The following is a 23,226-nucleotide window of genomic DNA, read 5'->3' on the forward strand; positions in this document are numbered from 1 at the left end:
TGCTTCTTGGCTATGGGCAGCTTTCCACTGCCACATAGACTAATGATTCACTTATTTGCTAAGCCTGTTAGAAACATTTGAAGGAATGATGTGAGTTATTGTTGAAGTCCTATTATTGAGAAATCATTGGTAGTGTATTTGACACCCTGAGGGGTTTTTTTAAAAGCAAACAGCAGAGAAGCAACTCAGTTGTTAACATCTAAGTCACTTCTATATTTGAGCATAAAATGCAGTTGCTTTGACTATCATTTATTCATTCACTCAACAGAACTCTCACCTTTGATATTCCTACACATAGTTAAGGTTTTCCTTCTGATTCTTCTATATGTATAATTTATGTATTGATAATTGTCCATATTTAAAATAAATTATATCTCAGTAACACATCCTTATAGTAGTCCTATTAGTTTAACAAATGTTAGAAAAGTTGTTGTTTCCTCAGTTGATGTTTTGTTATACACTGTGGTTGACCAAGGCACAACTTGGGGTGGCCTTTAAGTATCCTCTTCAATATGCTTCCCTGATGCTCTCAGAGACACTTCAATGAACATGCTCTCCAGTGGACACCAGTGAGCCTTTAATACAAACTACTATAAGGTAATCAATTTGGCATCTCTTCTGCAAAACTGTCTTTTTGATCTCTATGTATAAATTCTGTAGCTATTCTTGAGGGCACATTACTATACTCTGTTGAAATAAGGACATTATTTCCACATGATTTCTGCTTCATTGTTTACTTCAACGAATCAATAGCTACAAAGCTGCCTTCCTAAGGTCATAGTATTAACTCATATGTAAATGGTAAGTAGTTTTACAGGCAGTCTTGAAGTACTCAGAGAAACTGAACTCATTAGCAATTTGAGGAAACAGGCGTAGGATGCCTGTCTTCTTTCCATTGTTCTAACATTTGGAGATGAAGGAATTGTACAAAATGGTTAAGCTTTGGAGGCTGAAATCTCTTCAAGAATTTGTTCTTACTAAATATTACTTATCATTGAGGTTCAAATTCAATAGTTTATATTCTTGGAAGTCTTTTCTAAGTTTCCTATCAGACTGTACCATATACCTCTAAAAAAATCCATGTCTTTAAATTTCTCTTTTGTGTTATACATTAACTCCATGAGGACAGAGAAAATGTCCATTTTATCAATTGTTCTACAACTAGCACCAAGCACACTGCCCAATACTGTACATTTGGTGAATACCTGATTAGTACAAGAGTGACTGAAATAATAATAAACATGGTGGGTCTGCTATGCACTGTATATTGCATTATTTGATCTGTGTTGGGTTATATAACTTAATCAAATCATTATATAATTTATATTTCTCTCTCTCTCTCTCTCTCTCTCTCTCTCTATATATATATATATATATATATATATATAAAATCAATGAAAATTCAGGAATACAGAGAAGAGGAGCCAAGACAGAACTCAGAATTGCTTGCTTCTAAAGCCAATGCTCTACCTGAAATGTCCCATTACACTGGTCACTACTAAAGTGAAAATGCAGAATAACCACTGATTTTGAAGATACGTTTGTTATGATTTGGATACAAGATATTCTCTGGAAGGCTTATGTGTTGTAGGCTTAATCCCTGGCTTGTGTTTTTTGTAAATTCAACCACTAAATGGTAACTGGATCATGAGGCCTCTGACATTATCAATGACATTTTATTATTAATGAGCTTCATAATTTATTGGCATTCTACTAGGTGTTGGCAGAAATTAGAAGATAGAGTGGTTAGAGAACGTATGTCTTTGCCTTTCTTTCTTCTGCCAATCTGCTTCCTGATTGCCATAAGTTAGTAACTTAATCACCATTTCCTGTTACATTGATGGCTGTCTCAATACCTCAAACCCACAGCAATGTTGGCAGCTGATCATGGATTGAAACTTTTAAAAGCATGACCCAAAATCTTTCCTTCTTTAAGTCAGTTTCTCTTAGAAAATTTGTCACAGTGATGAGTAGCTAAGTTGCCATAATCAATCTACTTTGTTTAATGTTTATTCCCAAATAAATGGACACTGGTAAGACATATATATTAGACACATTAAAATAATGTAGCTGCTCTGTTTCATAGGATCATGATAACTTTGTTTCCATTTTGATTTCACCACAAAGTTGCATGATCTATGCCAGGAAAGAACTGGTTCAAATATTAAATTTTTCTAAATGATAAAATGACCAATAGTATTCTCTAAAATTCTCTTTTTTATTTTATATAACTGCATATAATTCTTGGGTTTTATTGCGAAGTATAGTAATTGTTGGTTGGTGACATTGCTTTTCTGGGTGTTTAGATAGGTTTCTGGCTTAGCATATTGCCACTCAATGGAGTGTAGAACTCTAGGTCAAGTTTACAGTGTCGGGAGGATGATTCTTGAACAGAGATCTGGTTCTGAATACAGAAGAATCTGTTTGCCCAGAGGCAAGGCAGCACTCACAAATGATTCTGCTTGAAGGCATATTCAGCTAATGCAGATCATCTGGTATAGTTTCACCTTTCTTGCAGTTTTGTCTATCATGAGAGCGAAGGAGACAAAAAGAACAGTTAATCACCTGACCAGTGAGTGTGGTGGTATTTTAAATGTACTGAAATGTGATTTTGATTGTATGTTAATAAATAAAGTTGCCCGGGGGTCAGAGCTATTAGAGCCATAGACAGAGTGTGGCGGTGGTGGCGCATGCCTTTAATCCCATAGATCTCTGTGTGTTCAGGGATACAGCCAGCATTGGAGACATATGCCTTTAAGACCTGGGGGCTGTACATACAGACAGTGACGAGGCAGTCACATGTTTGGGTTTACAACCAATGAGAAGGCAGAATGACTATGAAACGACTTACACACAGGGAAATAGCTCTTTCTTTCAGGAAGCTGGAACCACGGCAGGAGGAAGGGTAAGATTTTAGCTCTGAGCTCTGACCTCTTGGCTTTCTCTTTTACATTGGTTCTGTGTTTCTTATTTAATAAGATGGTTGGTTACATCTACAAGTGAGGAGGAGGAGGCAGGCAAGTACCTCTAACCTTTCAAAAGGCAAGTTTGGGAAAAGAAAGAACAGATCCCTTCCTTGGTGTTCAAGATTGTGATTCTGGTATAATCATAGTGATCCAGTTATATAGTGAAAGAATATGTGTTTTTTTTTGGGGGGGGGGGTTGGTTTTTCGAGACAGGGTTTCTCTGTGTAGCTTTGCGCCTTTCCTGGATCTCGCTCTGTAAACCAGGCTGGCCTCGAACTCACAAAGATCCGCCTGGCTCTGCCTCCCGAGTGCTGGGATTAAAGGCGTGCGCCACCACCGCCCGGCTAAGAATATGTGTTTTAAAATTTCTGGTAGATCAGTTCAGGCTTAAAGAGGACCTAAGTGAAGACAGTAAGATTGTTTTCAGGAAAACTAAGTGAGAGAAAGCACAGCTTGGAAAGCTACCAAGGCAATAAGAAAAACAAAGGGTCATTGGAGCAGATGTTCACATTAGAAGGTCACAGAAGGAAACAGGTCCACTATTGACATTAGTCTCATTGAGTCTAGAAATGGCATGGAAAAAGATGGTATTTTCAGCTACTGGTTGCTTCTTTATTCTTGGGGGAAATTTTTTAAATGTCAAGAACATATTTATGAAAATAAATGAGTCCAAATTCACACAAGAAGTCATAAAGGAGAGCATTGCTAGTGTGAGAGATCCCAACATCTCTTAGATGGTCACATTCAGATGTGAAAAGCTGCCAACAGAGTTGTAGATACCCTTAAGGGAAGTAGGAGAGAGGCTGCATATTCAAAATGTAGAAATGTTTTGCATGGAAAGAAGGGAACATTGCAAATGAGGCAAGTGATATAATTTTTGGAATGGTTCCAAGCTCCACAGATAAAAAGAATTTGAAAGACAAGAGTATAGAGCTTTAGGAGGAGGGCACAGTGTGAGCTCATGACAGCTGTGTCTTAGAGGACACTTCCTCAAGGCTGCTGGCTCAATTTTCCCATCTCCTGAGTCTGCAGTGTCTTATCTTCATTCTCCACACTCTTTTTCTCACTCAGATGCAGCTATTTGCATGCAAGTCTACTGCCCACACTCATCATGCAGTGTGGGCAACTGGAAGGCAGGGGCCTTGCAACTTCATATACACAGTTGTACTTCGGTTCCAGGGCATCTAACATCTTCTCTGGCCTCCACAGGCATGCGCGCACACACACACACACACACACACACACACACACACACACACACACGAGAATGAAAGAGAGGGGGAGAGAGAGAGAGAGAGAGAGAGAGAGAGAGAGAGAGAGAGAGAGAGAGAGAATAAAATCTTTAAAATATTGTGAAATTTAACATACAAGCAGGGGATAATTAAGCATAAACATGCAGTCTGTGAGAGCATAGTCACTCCTTAAGATGAGAGAGGGGATATTGTCAACATCTCTGAGGATTGCAGGTGTGCTTTCTGGATCACAGACCATTCCTACAAGCAAACGTTTCACAGAGTTCTTTGATAATCACCTCCAGCTTTCCATCACACTTTTATCACTTTCCCGTGTATCCTCAAGCCATTTAATTTATTGTGTCTGCTTTCCAGCATTGCTAAATATCACAGAGTCCATGTTCATTATGTGTGTGTGTGTTTAAGTTATTTCATTTCATTTGTGTAGCTTTAAGTTTCATTGTTTTTTGAATCAGGACTAGAAGCAGAATTTGAAGAGCCGGAAGCTTATACAAGTTGTATTCTTTAGGAAAAAGAATACAGACATGGCCTCCATTAATTTTATAAAATCATATGCCATGTGAATATATTTTGAGGATCCTGTGCATCCCTAAAGAGATCAAAACAAGCACATAGCCTGAAGTCCAAGCTGACCTGGGTTCATGGGAAATACACTTCTATATGCAGTTCTTGCACTCAAAACTTCAGTCCATTCGTTCTTATGTGTGTTTCAAGTGCTAGTGCTGTTAAAACAAAGCTGCCAGAAACACACACTTGTTCTAGGGTAACACAGTTTAACAGAAATACAGCAATAGAAATGCCTTGCAATTGAGTTTTTCAACATTGTACCAGCAGCCATATTTGGATAGTGAGCACTGAGCTGCAGCTAGTGTAACTGAGGAAATAGATATAAAATTTAAAAAATAAATAATTTCATATTTTAAAACCCACATTTGATTAGTAGCTACAGGAAACAGTAAAATTCTAAGCTATATAGGAAAGAGCAGCCACTGAAGTATGAGATATAGGTTTAACTCATTTTTGGAGATATCATCAACCTCTTTTTCAAAGGAGTTCAAGAATCTCTCAGCAAGAGTTCAATTTTTTTAAGATTCATTTTTGTAACTTTAAATTAGTATATGTGTATGTTTATCTGTGTGGGTACGTACATACATGAGTGCAGGTGCCCTTGGAGGCCAGAAGAGGGTGTCATATACCTTGAAATTGCAGGCAGTTGTAAACTACCTGATGTAGATGTTGAGAACTGAACTCTGGTCCTAATCATTGAGCCATCTATCCAGCTCCACCAGTAGTTGATATGAGTCTTTACTTTTCCACATTCTCATCATACTGTTTAATTTAGACCACTCTGCATGATAATAAACAGGTTTTAAAAAACCTTGGAATGATGGCTCAATGGGTAAGAGAGCTTTCCCTGTAAGCATGGGGACCTGAGTTTGAATCTATAAAACTCAAATAAAAACCCAGGCATGGCTATCCATACTGTAATCCTACACTAGGGAGCAGACATAGATGGATTTCAGGAGTTTACTAGTCAGCTGACCTAGGTAAAAAGTGATCTTCTAGTTCTGAGATGCTGTCCAAGGCAATAATGCAAAGAACAATAAAGGAAGACCCCTGATGTCTTGCTGGGGCCTCTACATGCATAGTCTCAAGCACTAGGCAGGAATAACTACACACTCACATACATGTACCATATACACTGTATACCATGATTAAATGCTTTAAAAATTTACAATATACATCATGGACAGAAGACTGTTATCTCTAGTGTCTCCAGGACTGTTATCTATCTCTTAAAATGGAAAAATAAGCTGGTGATAGTGGTGCACACCTTTAATCCCAACACTCAGGAGGCAGAGGCAAGTAGATCTCTGTGAGTTCAAGGCCAGGCTGGTCTACAGAGTGAGTTTCAGGACAGCCAGAGTTAAACAAAGAAACCCTGTCTTGAAAGAAAAAAAATGGAAAAATTATGGACTAAAACTCAATAAAAATAAAAATTTAAAAACAGCATTCAAATATATGAAAACTATTCAAATTTATTTAGGGCTTGATAAATGGAATTTGGACAAGCTAGGCTTATTATTTCTCTGTTATACTGATAGACTGTTAAAAGTGTGACACTAGATTTTCTTAGCAGGTTGGTGAGAAATGTACCTCCTTACATAAGTTGTTGGTGCTGAGAATGTCAACTTTTATGATACTTACAGAGGGCAACTTGGCAGTTCCTAACAAAACTGCAATTACTCTTTGACCCTGAAATCTTAATTTTAATTTTAGGAACTTATCCTGAAGACTTTTTTTTTCAACAAGAACACACACACACACACACACACACACACACACACACACACACACACACGTTTTCACTGTAGTATTGCCTTTAGGTTGTAATTTGCTTAAATTTCCAGGTAACAGTTCATCACTAAGGAAAGTCTGGGCAGGAACTCAAGAAGGCAGGAACTTGGCATGAGATTCTGACTGGCTGTTACTGGCTTGCTCCTCGTGGGTTTTTCAGCCTGCTTTCTTATAGTACCCAGGACTCTTTGTCTAAGAGTGGCACCATGCCCTATGGGACAGGCCCTCCTGCACCAAACAGTAATCAAGATGACACCCCACAGACTTGCCCACAAGACAATATTATGGAGGCATTATCTCAACTGTGGCTCCCCTTCTCATTAACTCTAGCTTGTGTCAAACTGACACAAAATTAGCCAAGACAATATTTTATTGTAATAAAATATAATTTAAATAATTGTAATAAAAAGCAAACACAAGTTTTTCCTGGCCCACTCTCAACTGGCCCTCCCCTCCTATTCAACATATCCCAGCCTCCAGCTCTAGCAGAGATACCCTGCTGGACCAGAGGACATGCCTCTAGTCACCAGAACTGTAGCTAGCCCACCCTGCCCCAGCACTGTCCACACTCAGTGCCCACAAAGCCTACCTCCAATACCCCATGCCACCCATTACCATATCTCAGAGCCTAACCCCTGCAGAGGACCCACAGCTGGATCAGAGGCCATATAGTCCACCAGAACTTCAGCCCTCAATTTGAGAAGAGACCCTTTACTCAACCATAGGCCACTCTGGCCAGAAGACAAGAAAAGAAACAGAAACCAAGGAACAAAACACCCATCCAACAAAGACAAACTCAGAAATCTGTACTTAGACCTATAATTACCCCAAACCCAGATGCCGACACACCAGCGTAATCAGCAACAGCCAAGTCAATATGTCACCAAGAGAGCCCAGCAATCCAATCCTATTACTACAAGCTCTAAATATTACAACATAGCTGAAGCACAAGAAAAAGACCTGAAAACTAACTTTATGAAGAGGATAAAGGTCCTTAAAGAGGAAATTAATGAATCACTTAACAAAACAAGATGGTATAGCCATTCTAATATCTAAAAAAACAGACTACAAAACAAAAATAATCAAAGGGGACATGGAAGGACACTTCATGCTCATCAAAGGAAAGACCTACCAAGATGATCTTTCAATCCTTAACATTTATACCCCAAAACACAAGGACACCCACATTTGTATAGGGAACACTACTAAAGTGTAAATCACACATTGATCCTAACACACTGATAGTGGGAGACTCCAATACCCCATTCTCATCAATGGATATGTCATCCAGACAAAAACTAAATAGAGAAATACTGGAGCTCACAGACATTATGAACCAAATGGACCTAACAGATATCTACAGAACATTTCACCCAAATACAAAAGAATGTAACTTCTTCTCAGCACCTCATGGAACTTTCTTCAAAATTGACCACGTACTTGGTCACAAAGCAAGTTTCAAGAGATACAAGAAATTGAAATAAACCCCTGCATTCTATCATACCATCATGATTAAAATTGGATTTCAACAATAACAGAAACAACAGAAAGCCTACAACAGAAACTGAACAACTCTCTACTGAATGACCACTGCATCAAGGTAGAAAGAAAGTGAAACTAAGGACTTCCTAGAATTCAATGAAAATGAATGCACAACGTACCCAAATTTATGAGACACCATGAAAGCAGTGTTAAGAGGCAAGTTCTAGCACTAAGTACTTACATAAAAAATTGGAGAGGTCTCAGCCAGGCGGCAGTGGTGCATGCCTTTAATCCCAGCACTCGGGAGGCAGAGTCAGGCAGATCTCTGTGAGATCAAGGCCAGCCTGGTCTACAGAGTGAGATCCAGGACAGGCACCAAAACTACACGGAGAAACCCTGTCTTGAAAAACAAGCAAACAAAAAAATTGAAGAGGTCTCAAACTTGCAACTTAACAGCACACCTGAAAGCACTAGAACAAAAGAAGCAAGCACACCCAAGAGGAATAGACATGGGAAATAATCAATCCAAGGGCAGAAATTAATAAAATAGAAAGAAAGGGAACAATACAAAAAAATCAGTGAAACAAAGAGTTGGTTCATAGAGAAAGTTAACAAGATGGACAAACCCTTATCCAGAAGAACTAAATGATGGAGAGAGAATATCAAAATTAACAAAATCACAAATGAAAATGGGGACATAACAACAGACACCAAAGAATCATTAGGTCATACTTTAAAAGCACAAGTACTCCACAAAACTGAAAAATCTAAAAGCAATGGACAAATTTCTTGATAAATATCACTTATAGAAGTTAAATCAAATGTAGATAAACAATTTAAACCTATAATCCCATAACCCTATAAACGCAGTCATAAACAATCTCCCAACCAATCAGTAAATAAATAAATAATTTAAAGAGTCCAGGGCCAGGAGGGTTTAGTACAGAATTCTCCAAAACTTTCAAAGGAGAGCTGATGCCAATACTCCTCAAATTATTCCACAAAATAGAAACAGAAAGAACATTGCTAAATTCATGTTATGAGGCCACAGTCATGCTGATACCCAAACCACACAAAAATTCAACAAATAAAGGGAATTACAGACCAATTTCCCTCATGAACAAAGATATAAAAATACTAGCAAACTGAATCCAAGAACACATCAAGAAGATCATCCACCATTATCAAGTAGGTTTCATCCAAGAGATCCAGGTATGGTTCAAAATAAGAAAATCAGTAGGGGGCTGGAGAGATGGCTCAGTGTTTAAGCACTGACTGCTCTTCCAGAGATCCTGAGTTCAATTTCCAACCACCACCTGGTGGTTCACAAACATCTATAGTGGGATCCAATGCCCTCTTCTGTCATGCAGGCATATAAGCAAGTAGAGCACTTGTATATATAAATTAATAAATAAATAAATCTTTTTTAAAAAAAGAAAAGAAGTCAATAAATGTATATAAGAAACTCAAAAAACCAGATATCAACAATTCAAATAATCCAATCTTTGAAAATCAGGTTCAGATCTAAACAGAGAATTCTCAACAGATGAATCTCAAATAGCCAAGAAACTCTTAAAGAAATGTTTAACATCCTTACCCATCAAGGAGATGCAAATCAAAACTTCTTTGAGATCCTATCTTATACCTGTCAGAGAGGCTAAGATAAAAAACACAAGTAACAGTTCATGCTGGGAAGGATGTGGAGCAAGGGGAACACTTTTCCATTGCTGGTGGGAGTGAAAACTTGTACAGCCACTATAGTAGAAACCAATATGGTGTTTCCTCAGAAAATTGGGAAACAATCTACCTCATGATTCATCCATACCATTCCTGGGTATATACCCAAAGGCAGCTCCATTCTATCACAAGGAAACTGGCTCAACAATGTTCATAGCTGCTTTATTCATAATAGCTAGAAACTTGGGGTGAATATTATTCTGGTGAATGGGACTAGTAGATTCCATAATAGCATATGTGGCATGTTTGTTAAAAGTAAAACTACATTCTAGGAAAAGAGCTCAATGTTTATAGGACAAAATATGAATTGCTTAAGTTTGGGTGGTTGGAATGAGTGCATTTTCTTTGCTTGTCTTATTTTCTATGTCATATGTAATAATACCATATTTCTTTTATGACAATAAAGCAGTAGAGGCTGTCTTTATTAGCGTAATAGACTTTCAAATCTCTGACCTCTGAGTGATGAACTAACCACTTCAAATGAATAGAAGTAGTTAAAAATAAAATATATAAACTCCCCAAAGTCATCTGTACTGAGATGACTCAGTAGAGGCTCCAGATAGAGGTATAAGTAAATTTTTTTGACTCTTGTAATTTTAGTTAGAAATATCAATAGTTATTCTTTGATGAATTTTAGCCTCTGGAGTTATTAAACTGACAGTGTTATAGCAAACCCTGGCATATAGCTTTTTAATAGTTTATTTCAAAATGTGAACAGTTGTACTTTTTTAGGAGTAGGAAAAATACGTGCATCAGGATATTTTCCTATAGTATTAATAGATCATTCATTAAATGGAAGGATTAATTTTGTCCTGATCTTTAAGCTTAGATTCATTCTTTAGTAATTAGAGCCCAAGCAGTGGTACTTACATATTCTTATTTTTCAAATATTATTTTTAGTCATTTAATTTATCTTTTTATTTCTTATAGGAAGTTGCTATGTGGCCCTGGCAGGTCTGGAAACTAGGTAGAACAGGCTAGCCACAAACTTCTGAAAATCTTCTTGCCTATGTATTTCAAGTGCTGGGATTCCAAATGTGTACTCTACCATGCCTGGATAAAGTTCTCCTCCTCTTCTTTTATTCACTGCACATTTAAGCAACTTGGGAGTTTGATTTTGTATGGCAGAACTGTGACCATGATTTGCACAGGAACCACATAGAAATCTAGTAGCATCTCAATATCTTGGGCTCCCTTTTAAACCTACTCAATCCCAATTTCTCTTTTAGAAGGATCCCGCTTGTGTGTGGACACTCTGGCCTTCAAAACTTAAAAATCATCTTCTGTATGGCCTATGAAAATTACTTAACAAAACAGCAATATTGAAATATTATAGGCACACATACCGATTCTGAGTTCTGTGTCTAAATGACAAAACATATTTTTTCCTTGAAAGCTACAACCTTCCTCAAAACAAGAATAGATTTTGACTGATTCTCAAGTGACATTAAAATAAGTTCTTATCAGCTTTAACTGCCCTAAGGCTACATGGTTGTGTGGTAAATTCAAACACAAGTAACCCTTACTTTTTGTACATCCTTTCAGGATTATTTCAGAATGTGCTTTCTGTATTTTCCCAGCATAAGAAAATACGTCCAGATTCTGTGGTGAAAATATTACATGTGGCAGATCTATAGAATATCATTGTTTCTGTTTTATAAGAACAAATGAGTGAGTATAGAACTATAAAAAAATCAGAACAAAGAAAAGTGGAATCATGGGTAATTTTTGTAAGCTTAGTGTTCAGGGAGATGACACACAGCTGCTAAATGATTTCACATTCACTTTTCATAATTCATAAATGATGGAATTTTATGTTTGGACAGGCTATCATTTTGTTCAGAAACAAAGTCACGCCATGGTCATCACATTTAAACTTTCTAACTGAATGATTCAGATATCTCCGACTATCCTTTCCAAACACGTGAACAGTGAACCACAGAAGATTTACATAGAAGTCCAAAAATAAGCAATTTTCCACTCAATTTTAACACTAATTTCAGTCTTATAAATATCCTGAATTCATGGTTTGCATTCAATTGTATTTAAGTCTACTAAATCTATCTTTACTACTATACTTTGAAGTTCTAATACAATATACTGAAAATTCACTTACTAGTATAAATAATAACATTAAAATTAAACAAGTCATAAGGGAAATCTGGAGATCATGAAATATATTTTAAATCAAATCTACTGCTTTAAAATCTCAGCAGCAAACAGACAGTATTTAATATAATATGATTAGATGTCAACTGATAAACCAAGTCTAAATGTTTCAATAGGTAAGGTTCTCATATAGCAACTGCATTGTCTTCTAAAATTCAATACATTACTGTGTAAGCTATTAAGTTATCCAGCTCCACTTGTATTTTGTTGATATTTAGATTAAAAAATTTAAAATGCTTTACAAAATTAAAAAATGAATATTTTATAATTTTACCTAATGCTAATCTTGAAAATCATAAATAATTTTGTGAGTATAAGGTCATACCAACACATCAATCTATAGCATGAGTAGTTCTTGGTATTTTAAAGTTTATGACAATATTATCCTAGATTGATGACATTTCCATGTATAATTTTACTTTTTATTTAAAGGGGGCTGTGAACAGGAACATATGTGCAAATAGGTTAGGTCTTTCATTTTCTTTCTAGGTGTGCTTAGACACTTGAAATTCCTACAACAAAACCTTGTAAATGATGGCTGTAAATTGTGATATTTGAGATAATTCTTAATATTTTGACAACATGTAATTTAGAAAACTAATTTTATGTTCCCTGAAAATAAGCTCTCAGAAAACTGTGTATAATGTCATATTGTCTTGAGAAAGCCTAGACTTACAAAAAATAAATACCATATTGTTTTGGGAAGGCACATTTGTGATCAAATAAGATGACAAAAAAGAATGAGTAAAATCCATGACGGACTGCCCTAGCATGTTTTTCTCTTGTGATAACTACCATGACCAAAACCTGGGAAGGAAAGGGTCTCTTTGGCTTACACTTCCAGGTAGCATTCATCACAGGACAGGGTAGGCACTCAAGCAGGAGTTAAAGCAAAAACAATGGAGGAGTGTTGCTTACATCCTTGTTCTTTGGCTCAAGTTTGGCTAACTTATATAAATGTGGATCTTGCATAAGCTGGGATCATCTGCCTATGGATGGTGCTGCCCAAAGTGGGCTGGGCTTTCCTACATCAATTATCAATCAAAAAAATGATCTTACAGGCACAGACACAAACCAGTATAATTCAGGAAATTCTTCAGTTCATGTTTCTTCTTTCCAAAAGACTCTAGGTAGTGTCAGTTTGACAATACAAACTAAATAGCACAGAGACACAATCTTTAAGGGTCAAGCTGGAAGGAAGAGTAACAGAAGAGCACATGAGGTATTGGTATGTTCTACACACACACACACACACACACACACACACACACACACACACACATACACTTTGTCATGATAATTACTGATTTTCAAGTTCAAGAAAACCGAAGGTTCATATGATCCACAAACAAACTGATGATGACTGAGAAGCCCCTTGTTAGCCAGTGAGTCTTATTGTTCTTAAAATGTGGAGTGTTTTGCTCTGTGACCTCTACTTTTGTCTGCATTATTAAATTTGTGGCAAATATTTAACTTTTTCTGAAATACCTAAATTTTAAACCAATGTGCATATTTCCCCCAATGTTTTATATTCTCAATTTGATAGTCTACTACTTTTTAAATAGTGATATGAGAACTATAATAGGAAAATATATTATTCATACATAACAATACAGATTCATACTTGTGTTATGTGGTGATACATTTAATCAATGAATGCATTAATCCTAGCAGAACATTCCTGGAGTTCAGCTTTTGATTCCAGAGATTAAAACAAGTGATAAGATTTCTATCACATCATGCTGAAGAAGCCTCTTTCTCCCCAGTAACTTTATAGCCTCCCTAAACAAGAGTAACTTTATCAAATATGAGGATTTGGAAACAATGAGCTCATAACAACATAGCACTGAAAAAAGAATAACAATCCTTATCACTTACAGAAGGCAGGAATCAAGAGAAAGTGGTAGAATATTCACATGCAATTTTTTTTTAGTTTTTAAATCATCATCAAACCACATCTTTTCATACTTAAAGAAATGGGACATTTGGCAAGGCTTGGGATGGCTCACAAGAATGCATCCTGAAATAAGTCACGTGTGTGTGTGTGTGTGTGTGTGTGTGTGTGTGTGTGTGAAAAATTAAAATACACATGTTAACTTATTTAACCAATGTACTCAGGAGCTTGAGCTCTGGAGTGCAGTTGGAATTTAACCAGATTACTTGAGGTTAAAATAAAAATGTCTTATACTTCTCAAAGATTCCATGTATGTCTACTGACTCCAAAATATATAGAGTTTAATTGGAAATGCAAAACTAAGATGAAGAAAAAAATGGAATATTTCAAAGGCCTTGGAGTAAAAATGAGATATTGTGGAAACCAATGGAGACAAGTTAAATCACCTTTGGGCTTGATTAAATGGAGGAATAAGCTCATCATCTTTTCACATGGCTCTTATTTAGGTTACCTTACCTGGCGAGGGGTTCGTTCTGACTTACTCCTGCACCACTCCCAGTCTGAAAGATCTGGTTTCTGATTCTCCTCATGAGACAGTCGTCTTTCTGGACCTTCAAAAGTGGCGGTTTCTTCATAGTTAATATCACTTTCTGTTTTAACTGAAAAAGCACTCTTTTCTCCATTCAAGCCCTGTTTGGCCTCTGGGGTATCAGTGTTGGTGCACTTGTTGATGCCTGACAGTGTGGTGCTGTCCAAAGGTGGGGTGGTGCTGATTTCCACTGTTACAGCATGGAGGACATTGTGGTTGTCTTCCCCAGGCTCCTTTGTAGCTTCACACTCACAGTTCTTCAGGTTGTGACAGGATATGGAATTTTCATCATCCTCATAGTAATCTGTATGTGATATTTTATAGATTCCATAACTTTGTTGGAATGATAGGTTGAATTCAAAGCCTTTCCTCTTTGCTGAATGAAAAGAACAAAATTCCAATGTTAGTCCAGTAGATTTAAACAGCATTGGGTGTAAATAGTGAACATGAACAGACATTGCATTTACCTGAATTACTCTTAGTTAAAATATCTTCAGTTACTTATTGTAACGCACACAAAGCCACGTGTCTTACAAAATTCATTTGTCTTGTTACTCTGAGCCTAATTTCTCTTACACAGCAAGTGGCTTGAAAAGCAGGCAATCTAAAAGACTTAGACTTTAAGGTAATTTCATACTACTGAAACTTAACTGTAGATTAGAAAACCCTCAAATACATTCAGCTTTAGTTTTTTCAGTTTACCACTTTTTAATTATTTATTTAAGTTTATTTTATGGACATTGGTGTGAAGGTGTCAGACCCCTGGAATTGGAGTTGCAGACAGTTGTAATATGTCATGCTGGGAACTGGACCCAGGTCCTCTGGAAGAATAGCCAGTACTCTTATCCACTGAGTCATCGCTCCAGCCCCTCAGTTCACCAATTTTATAAATTTCTTTATTTTGGAAAGCACTATATTTCCTACTGCCCTAGAAATTGATGACAAAATAGCCTTCATATTATGATCTACTATGGAGACATAATCACTTTAAGCATTTTTATCTATACTACTTCTGACATTTATGTCTACAAATGTACACATTAAAAATTAGACCATGGTTTGCCTTGTAGCTTTTAAACTTCAAATAAGTAAGTAAGTAAGTAAGTAAGTAAATAAATAAATAAATAAATCCTTTCTCTCCAGTTGTCACTATGAGATAAGGCTAGTGTTGAATTTTTTTAGGTAGCACAGGCTAGCCTTGAACTCTCCACCTTTCTGTCTCAATTTTGGGGCTATAGGTGTGAGTCACCATATTTGGCAACATGTACATTTCTCATACAAATAAATTCGGAATGCATTTGTTTTAAAAAATGAATATATGTATAATTCTGTAAATGGATGCATTATAGAGTATTCATAAATCTGAATAATTACAAGTTAAGTTTAACAAGGATGTATAAATTTTATTATTTAAATAGTTAAAAGAGCAGGCATTCCAAATATCATACTATTAATTAGTGGATATGGCTCAAAGTCTTGGAAAAGAGTATGGCAGAAAGTGATACAATTTTTGTGTATGAATGTCAGTCAATAATAGATAATTTTCATATGTTAAGAATCAAGTTATATCAAAGCAGCAGTCAAATGCAGTTTGATGTTTTGTTTTTCATCTTTTAAAACATGGTTTATTTCAAGAAAACTTCCTACTTTGATGGCTCAGTGTTTTACAGTTAGGCATTTAGCTATCTTTGATGGAAAAAATTATGAAAAGCTATAAAGTTTTTATGGGAATAATACATAAAATTTGATTCACTTTGCAACACACTCTGGTGGCATTCAGATTCTTATTCTATTACTGAAATGTTCCCAGAGCCAAAGATTTACAGTTCAGTTCTGCTTCCTGAAAAATAGAATTTATCACTATCATTCATTTTTGTGTGAGCCAGAACACAAATAAGAAAATTTGTATCAAAAAACTGAAAAGTAGAAGTAGATTACTGTATCCTGTATTCTGTGACTTTTATAGTTCTAATTTACTTTTCCAATAATATAGTCCAGTAAAGTTAAATTATAACTTTTAAGCTACTTTAAGACTGAAAGCTGAGGAAATAAAAGGATGACATAATTACTGACAGGTTCTACTTTTCCAAAAGAGATATAAAGTGGGAAATTCATAAAATAAGGGTGCTCATAAAACACCAATTTTATGATTAGTACTTGGCTATATAGTGTTAACTGTATGTGGTAACTGAGATACAGAGAGTAAAAATGTGTAACATATTTAAAGGCATGATCAGAATGTGCTATTGGAACATTTGCTTCCAAGTTAGGAACATACAAGAAAGTCTGAAGTAACAAGAAAAGCAGGGACCAGTGAAATGGCTCACTCAGTAGATAGAGATATTTGCCATTCAAGTCTGATGACCTGAGTTCAAGCCCTCACTCACACAGTAGAAGGAGAGAACTATCTCTTAAAAGTTATTCTCTTACCTCTACACTCTCAGACATGCATTCACATATAAATTAGATATCACACACACAATAATAAAAGTACATATTTAAGAAAGAAATTAAGATTGTCATACTCATTATGAGGTGGTAGATCAACCATATTGTTTCATGGTAGATCTACATAATAGAAGTATTATTCATCCTCTTTTGTAGAGAAAGCTGAGATCAATAGGAAAAGCTATCTTTGATTACTTATCTTATAAAATTATTTGAATTTAAAATTAACTGGTTACAGAATTCAAGTGATTTCCTACATGTGGAATTGCTTTACTGTTGCTCAAACTTGTGAAAGAAGCACAGTAATGGAAGCAGAAAGGCATGACATGACATTTCTAGGTCAGAGTCTGTACATAAATTAAAACCAATGAAAATGTTTTGCAATTATTGAATTTTTGTTTTTGTTTTTGTTTTTCGGCAACTGATGGACATGATTGATTACAATAATACTGAACAGTTGACAGTGTTTGAGTTAAAAACAATAATTAAGTGGCTGGAGAAATGGTTTTGAGGGTAAAGTGTTTGTTGCTTAAGTACTAGGAGCTGAGTTCAAATTCATGTGAGAGCTGGGTACCAGTGATGCTTATCTGTAATCCCAGCATTGGAGGTTTTAATCTGTAGAGCTTCCTGGCTAGCTAGTCTAGTCAAAGCAGTGATCTCTGGGTCCAGTGAGAGACCTTGTCTCAAAGTGTAAAATAAAGAGCAATAAAGACATCAGAAGTCAACCTCTGACCTCTACATGCTCACACACAGACCATCACACCCACTTCTTCATGTGCACACAGGAAAAGCGTGGACGCACAAAACAGTTAATAATCAAAATTATGTTGACTGAAATGTTAGCATCAAAGTCAAAATCCATCACCTTCGGTTTCCTTAATTATTTATGTCTTTTTAAAATTATGAATAAACGAGAAAAAGTTGAATGTCTATAGGAGTCAGTTAGGCAACATTAATAATCGATTGTCTGGTGCCATAAGGTAGTGGGAGCACTCTAAATCTCATTCAGGCTCCTCAGTTCTAGCCACTTGCTGGGAGCAGCACTTCCAGCTATTTATAATTTTCAAGATCAAGCCAGATACACATATTTGATAGGAAATATCCCAATCTTAAGATTCTGGCATTTAACTAAAACTATTTTATAAACTATTTAAAATGGATCAGAAGTGATGTTTCAAGCCAATGGCTTTTTAAGGAGAGACAGAGAGTTAGTTTTCTTTAAGGATATAGTCTCTGATAGATAAACCATAATCTAGTGGATGGTCTACACTTACAAGTATATGAGTAGTGCAACTTGGACTCAATGGGTTATTAAAAAAAAAGGAGGGCATTAAGTTGAGGGAGGTTATGAAGGTGGGGGTGGATCTAGGAGTTAGGGGGATGAGTAGGGAAACAAGATAAAAATATATTGTATGAAGTTCTCAAAGAATTAATAAAAATACTTTATTTCATTAAAATAAATGTTAACAAAAGTAATAGAGATTTTTTAGGGGAAAGTGATTATTTTGATCTTGAAAGTCTTATTTTCATATCCAGTTTGGTACTAATGTGACTATTGATTCTGCTAACCTGGCTCTAGGCTCTTCCAGCATGTATAGTGTGGATGATGGCAATGGTTTCTTGGTTTTTTGAATGAGAGAGGCTAGTAACATTGCTTTGACATTAGTTAGTTCTGATACGGGTGCTTCCCAGTTTTTTTTTAATGTTTGCCTAACCCACTTCATAGACACTTCACCTCTGCTGGCATGAGCTTACCTCTCTCACAATCTTAAATTTTATAAGACAGAATCATGCACTAATGTAATAACACAGCGATAACATTTGTTAGCTGTTAGAACCGACATGTAAATAATTTCTTACTGTTATATACCTTTGTAAATTGTACATATAATTTATTACCATTGTCTCTGTGGTCATTACTCTAGTTATTAATCTCTATAAACCCATCATTATTATGTTATATAGTTATTTTAAAGACAGATAAATTTGCCATCTATTACCAATAAAACAGAAAAAGATACATTTTTTTTTTTTTTGGTTTTTCGAGACAGGGTTTCTCTGCGTAGCTTTGCGCCTTTCCTGGAGCTCACTTGGTAGCCCGGGCTGGCCTTGAACTCACAGAGATCCGCCTGGCTCTGCCTCCCGAGTGCTGGGATTAAAGGCGTGTGCCACCACCGCCCGGCAGAAAAAGATATTTTTACCAATGGAAACATATTCATTAATTGGAAAATATCTAGATCTTCAACAGTTTAAATATAATCAATACATAAAAATGGCCAATAATTAATATTTATAAAAATAACCTTGTTATTCAATTGACTGCAGAAAAATACTTTGATATTCTCTAATTTTTATAACCCTAAAGTAGTCTGAAATGAACTATTTTTATTTAATCTTTCTTTTACATTAAAGAAAATATACTTGCTTCTTCAGTGTGAGGGACAATTAGCAGAAGTTAATTGATCAAACACTAATGAATCATTTGGTTTATTCAGTCTACTTCATATCTTTCATCTAGAATGACAAAAATGTCCTTTCATTTTTAGTAGATCAAAAGATCTAGATCTTGTCCTGCTTTCCACCCATGTCATCTTTTCACTGAGAGGAGTGGGAATCCTACTGTTTTCTTTTAATTAGATGGTATGGTCAGGCCAACTCTATCTAGTCCTGCCACCTCTCCTCTGAATACAGCAACAACTGCCCTTTCTCCTCTCTTCTAGAAACATAAACAACTTCTTAAAGTGAACAGCATGGGTAGACTCTCAGGTGCAAAAAGAAGGGCAACCAGAAACCCCCACCCCTTTTTAAGCTTGGCGATTTTTGCTCATTGATGGGTGTTAGGGATGTTAGGTGTTTCTAACAGCTGGGGAACAATGTAAACATTTACTGGGGGACTATTTTCAGCCAAGGTTTTACATACTACAAACATTTTCCAGTATCTTAGGAGAAAATAGGCATCAAAAAATAATGAAACCACCCTTCTTATTGTTCTACTGAATGGGTTGTAGCTCAGGGAGGGAGTTTTTAGCTCTTTGGGGAGTTTATCTCTTTTCAAATGCAAGCTGCTCAGCAATGCTGCTCCTCATATGTAGATTTAGGAAGAGGGATTGATTTTCTGCTCTAGGCTAAAAGTGAGGAAGGTGGTAACATAAAGATCTGTGTAGACATCAAAGGACTGAGCTGAATGGGCCTCCCCCAACCCCCTTTTCTTACCTAAAAGAAATCACGAATGAATAAATACTTCTTAGGGTTGTTTAAAGCCTACCCCAACACTAAGCGAAAATTTTATCATTTCTTCTCATTATTTACCATGTACATGTGTCCTAGGATCCTCACTGCCTGCCCTCCTAACTTTCTCAAGAGGCCACTTTGCTGTATTTAAGTGTAGATAGTACCCCCTCTGCCACTGTGGATGACTTACACTTTTTCCCGTCGAATGCAACGGAGTAGGCATCTGGCTGGCAGTTGATGATGCAGCCACAAGGCAAGTGGGACCAGCGTTTGGACAAGACAAACACGGGGGTTACAATGCTGGCCAGCAGGGTTAGTAGAAAGCTGAGCATATCGACCGGAAGGCTCTGAAACCCCACCACGTGTTTTACCACCATGTGAATCTGAAAGGCAAAGAACTTCAGACTTAAGCCATTCCTCTTTTCCACTTTGGAAGCCCTTCTCGCAGCCCTCCCTCACTCTGTTGACGTTCTCTATCCAAGTCCCCCCTTTTTTTGATCAATAGGGGCTTTGCTTCTGGGCTATACTGCGGGGCTTTGGAGGCAGGATCCTGGAAATGGACGGGACACACCTCTGGGTACCCCCTGCAGACAGGATTTAGTGGTTTCCTTTCTGAATGCTCCGGCTGCACCTGCTGCCCTTTGAAATCTCTACCCCTGGAGGCAGGCAATCTGTAACCTAGAGATGCTACTCAGGGAAGGGGGCAGGAACCCGTAGGATCTGTACTAGAAACTCCAAAGGACTTGTTACTTCTTGTTTCCAGGTCTCCACCCTGGTGCTGCGCTGGTCACCTCTCCTCCCATCTTACTCCAAGACACTGGGAACAAAAGCTAATTTCCTTCCTTCCTTTCTCTCTCCCTCCCCGCCCCCCGCCCCCCCCCCACACACACACACGTTGGATCACACTTCTCTGCCTCTTGGTGCTGGATGTGGGCGGTGTCCCGACCAGGCAGGAGGAAACAAGGGATAAAACTGGGCCAGAGAAGACTGAAAGAAAAACCCTTTCAGTTCCTCCCTCTCTTTCTGAATACGCCCAGATTTTGCCTTAAGAGAGAACATCTTTGACCATGATCAAGGGAAACCAAGTCTCCTGTGATCGAAAACGCTCTCCACCCTTCTCAGATTGAGAAATACTTAGCAGCCAAGGATTGGTGGCTAACTAGTTCCCAGGTGAACTGCTTTCCTCCAGGCGTGTCTTCAGCTCCAACAGATGCGTTTGGAAGCGGACTTATCCGCGCATCTTTGGGTGACTCCCTAAACCGGCATCTGGGCTCAGCACACACACCCGCGCGTGATAAGTGTACTCACCATCATGGGTAGCCAAAGGATGACTTTCGTCAGCGCTAGGATCAAAGCAAAGCGCTTCTGTGCCAGGCTCACAGGGAAGCTGCTGGTGCCATGGGGAGTCCCGGGATTCTCTCGCCTGCTGGCTCCAGAGCCCGAGGCAGCAGACTGACCTGGGCCAAACACCATGTCGGAGCTCGGAGAGCATCCCCCAGAGCATCGGAGAGCAGGGATTGCAACATCCTCTGGCGACATACAGAGCACTCTTCCCCCAGCAGCAGGGGTCCCAGGAGTGGAGGTGCCGCGGGAAATTTCCTGGTAGTTGGCGTGGAGTCTCGGCGGTTCCTCGGAACACAGCAGCTGGTGAGTGAGAGGGACAGAGAGAACAGCCAGGAGCCCAAAGGCGGAAGCGTACACCGCGAAGAGGAGAAGCACATAGGGACTGGAGCAGTCGGTCAAGCAGCCCCAGGGCGTGCGCATGAAGAAGCCCCAGCCACACAGTGGGAGCGCGGCCAGCAGCAGGCTGACTGCCCACACAGTCAAAGCCACACCAAGCACCTGTCCTGATCGCAAGGAGGCCGACTGACTTGCCCCTGTCCTGTGCATCGTATAAAAGTTGTAGCAGACTATAAGAGTCGCCTTCAAGTTGCTGGAGAGGCCCTGGCACAAATACAGTAAGGCAGAGGTGGTGCACAGAGACTGGAAGTAGCCCGGAGCCTGTTTGGGCCACTGCAAAAACATGAAGATGGCCACTGACAAGACGCTCAAGAGATCATCCACAGACCAGGAAGCCACAAGCATGGACACAACAGTTCTGTGTTGCATGGTCAGCAGGGAAATCAGTGAGAAAATGCTGCCCACCAGAGCTGCGAGAGTCATTAAACAGATCAGGCAAAAAAGAGAAAGGGTCAGAGTTGCTGGCGAATTCACAAGGTCCGTAGAATTATGACTTACTTTCCACAGGTTAGAGTCATTTGTTAAGTTGCTGAGGAGGAAAGACATTGTTCTTAATATTTTAATTTCCCTCTTCAACCAGTCTGATGATTTTTCTCAGAGCGTGAGAGTTGCAAATCAGATGTCATTTCTCCTGCCAAGTTTCTCTAGATGTTCCATGTGTTGGTCCAGCAGGAAATGGTCAGACATGTCTCAGTTAGAAAGATCTGACTCAACCCCTATTTTAAAACTGGGATCCATTTCAGGCATCCGTAAGAAACTTTTCAATATTTTAAGTAAACAAATCAACGAAAAACTTCCTTCCACCGCCAAATTTCAGGCAAGAAAGCAGAAACTCCTCAGGCAGATTGCAAAGTCCCCATGCCTGGATGCTGTGGGTCCTTCCTAGGGAGCATCTCTAGCCTGATGCGATCACTTGGGAGAACAATAAAATGATGCATCTGTTTTCAGAGCTGGATTCAAAGGCAGAGGTTGTCAGGTAGGTTTCAGCTCAGCTGGGGAGAGAGAGAGAGAGAGAGAGAGAGAGAGAGAGAGAGAGAGAGAGAGAGAGAGAGAGAGAGAGAGAGAGAGAGAGAGAGAGAGAGAGAAAGAACCAGAGCCAGTCATAGGGAGCCTGAACACAGGCTCCCACCAAACCTTTGTGTTCTTTGATCAGCCTGTGATCCTGGGAGCTGCAGGAAGGAGGAGTCAGCTGCAAGCAGGAGAGAAGCAGGGGAGAAGGGGAGAGTTCAGTGTTGGAACAAAATGATTTGTAGCTTCTCTTCCCAGCATGGCTTATATGAAACAAGAAACAGCGCCTTTTGATTTTGGCGTACAAAACTAGTCCAAATACTTGCTGTGGCTTGATGTGAACTACAGAAA

At 38.1% G+C, this 23,226-nt stretch overlaps 1 protein-coding gene across 1 annotated transcript in view; it reads right to left on the minus strand.

The window, feature by feature from the left end:
• Positions 1-22,530, minus strand: part of Gpr149 (G protein-coupled receptor 149) — a 66,904-nt gene extending 44,374 nt beyond the window's left edge. Inside the window, exons 1-3 of the mRNA XM_006972611.4 lie at positions 21,436-22,530; positions 20,318-20,510; positions 14,376-14,824 (exon numbers count right to left, since the gene is read on the minus strand). Coding sequence (XP_006972673.1) covers positions 14,376-14,824; positions 20,318-20,510; positions 21,436-22,413 — 1,620 coding nt within the window. The 5' untranslated portion in view covers positions 22,414-22,530. The remainder of the gene's footprint in view (positions 1-14,375; positions 14,825-20,317; positions 20,511-21,435) is intronic.
• Between the last annotated feature and the right edge of the window lie 696 nt (positions 22,531-23,226).

The sequence above is a fragment of the Peromyscus maniculatus genome, chromosome 6 (genome assembly GCF_049852395.1).
Source record: "Peromyscus maniculatus bairdii isolate BWxNUB_F1_BW_parent chromosome 6, HU_Pman_BW_mat_3.1, whole genome shotgun sequence".
In the NCBI taxonomy this organism is placed as follows: domain Eukaryota; kingdom Metazoa; phylum Chordata; class Mammalia; order Rodentia; family Cricetidae; genus Peromyscus; species Peromyscus maniculatus.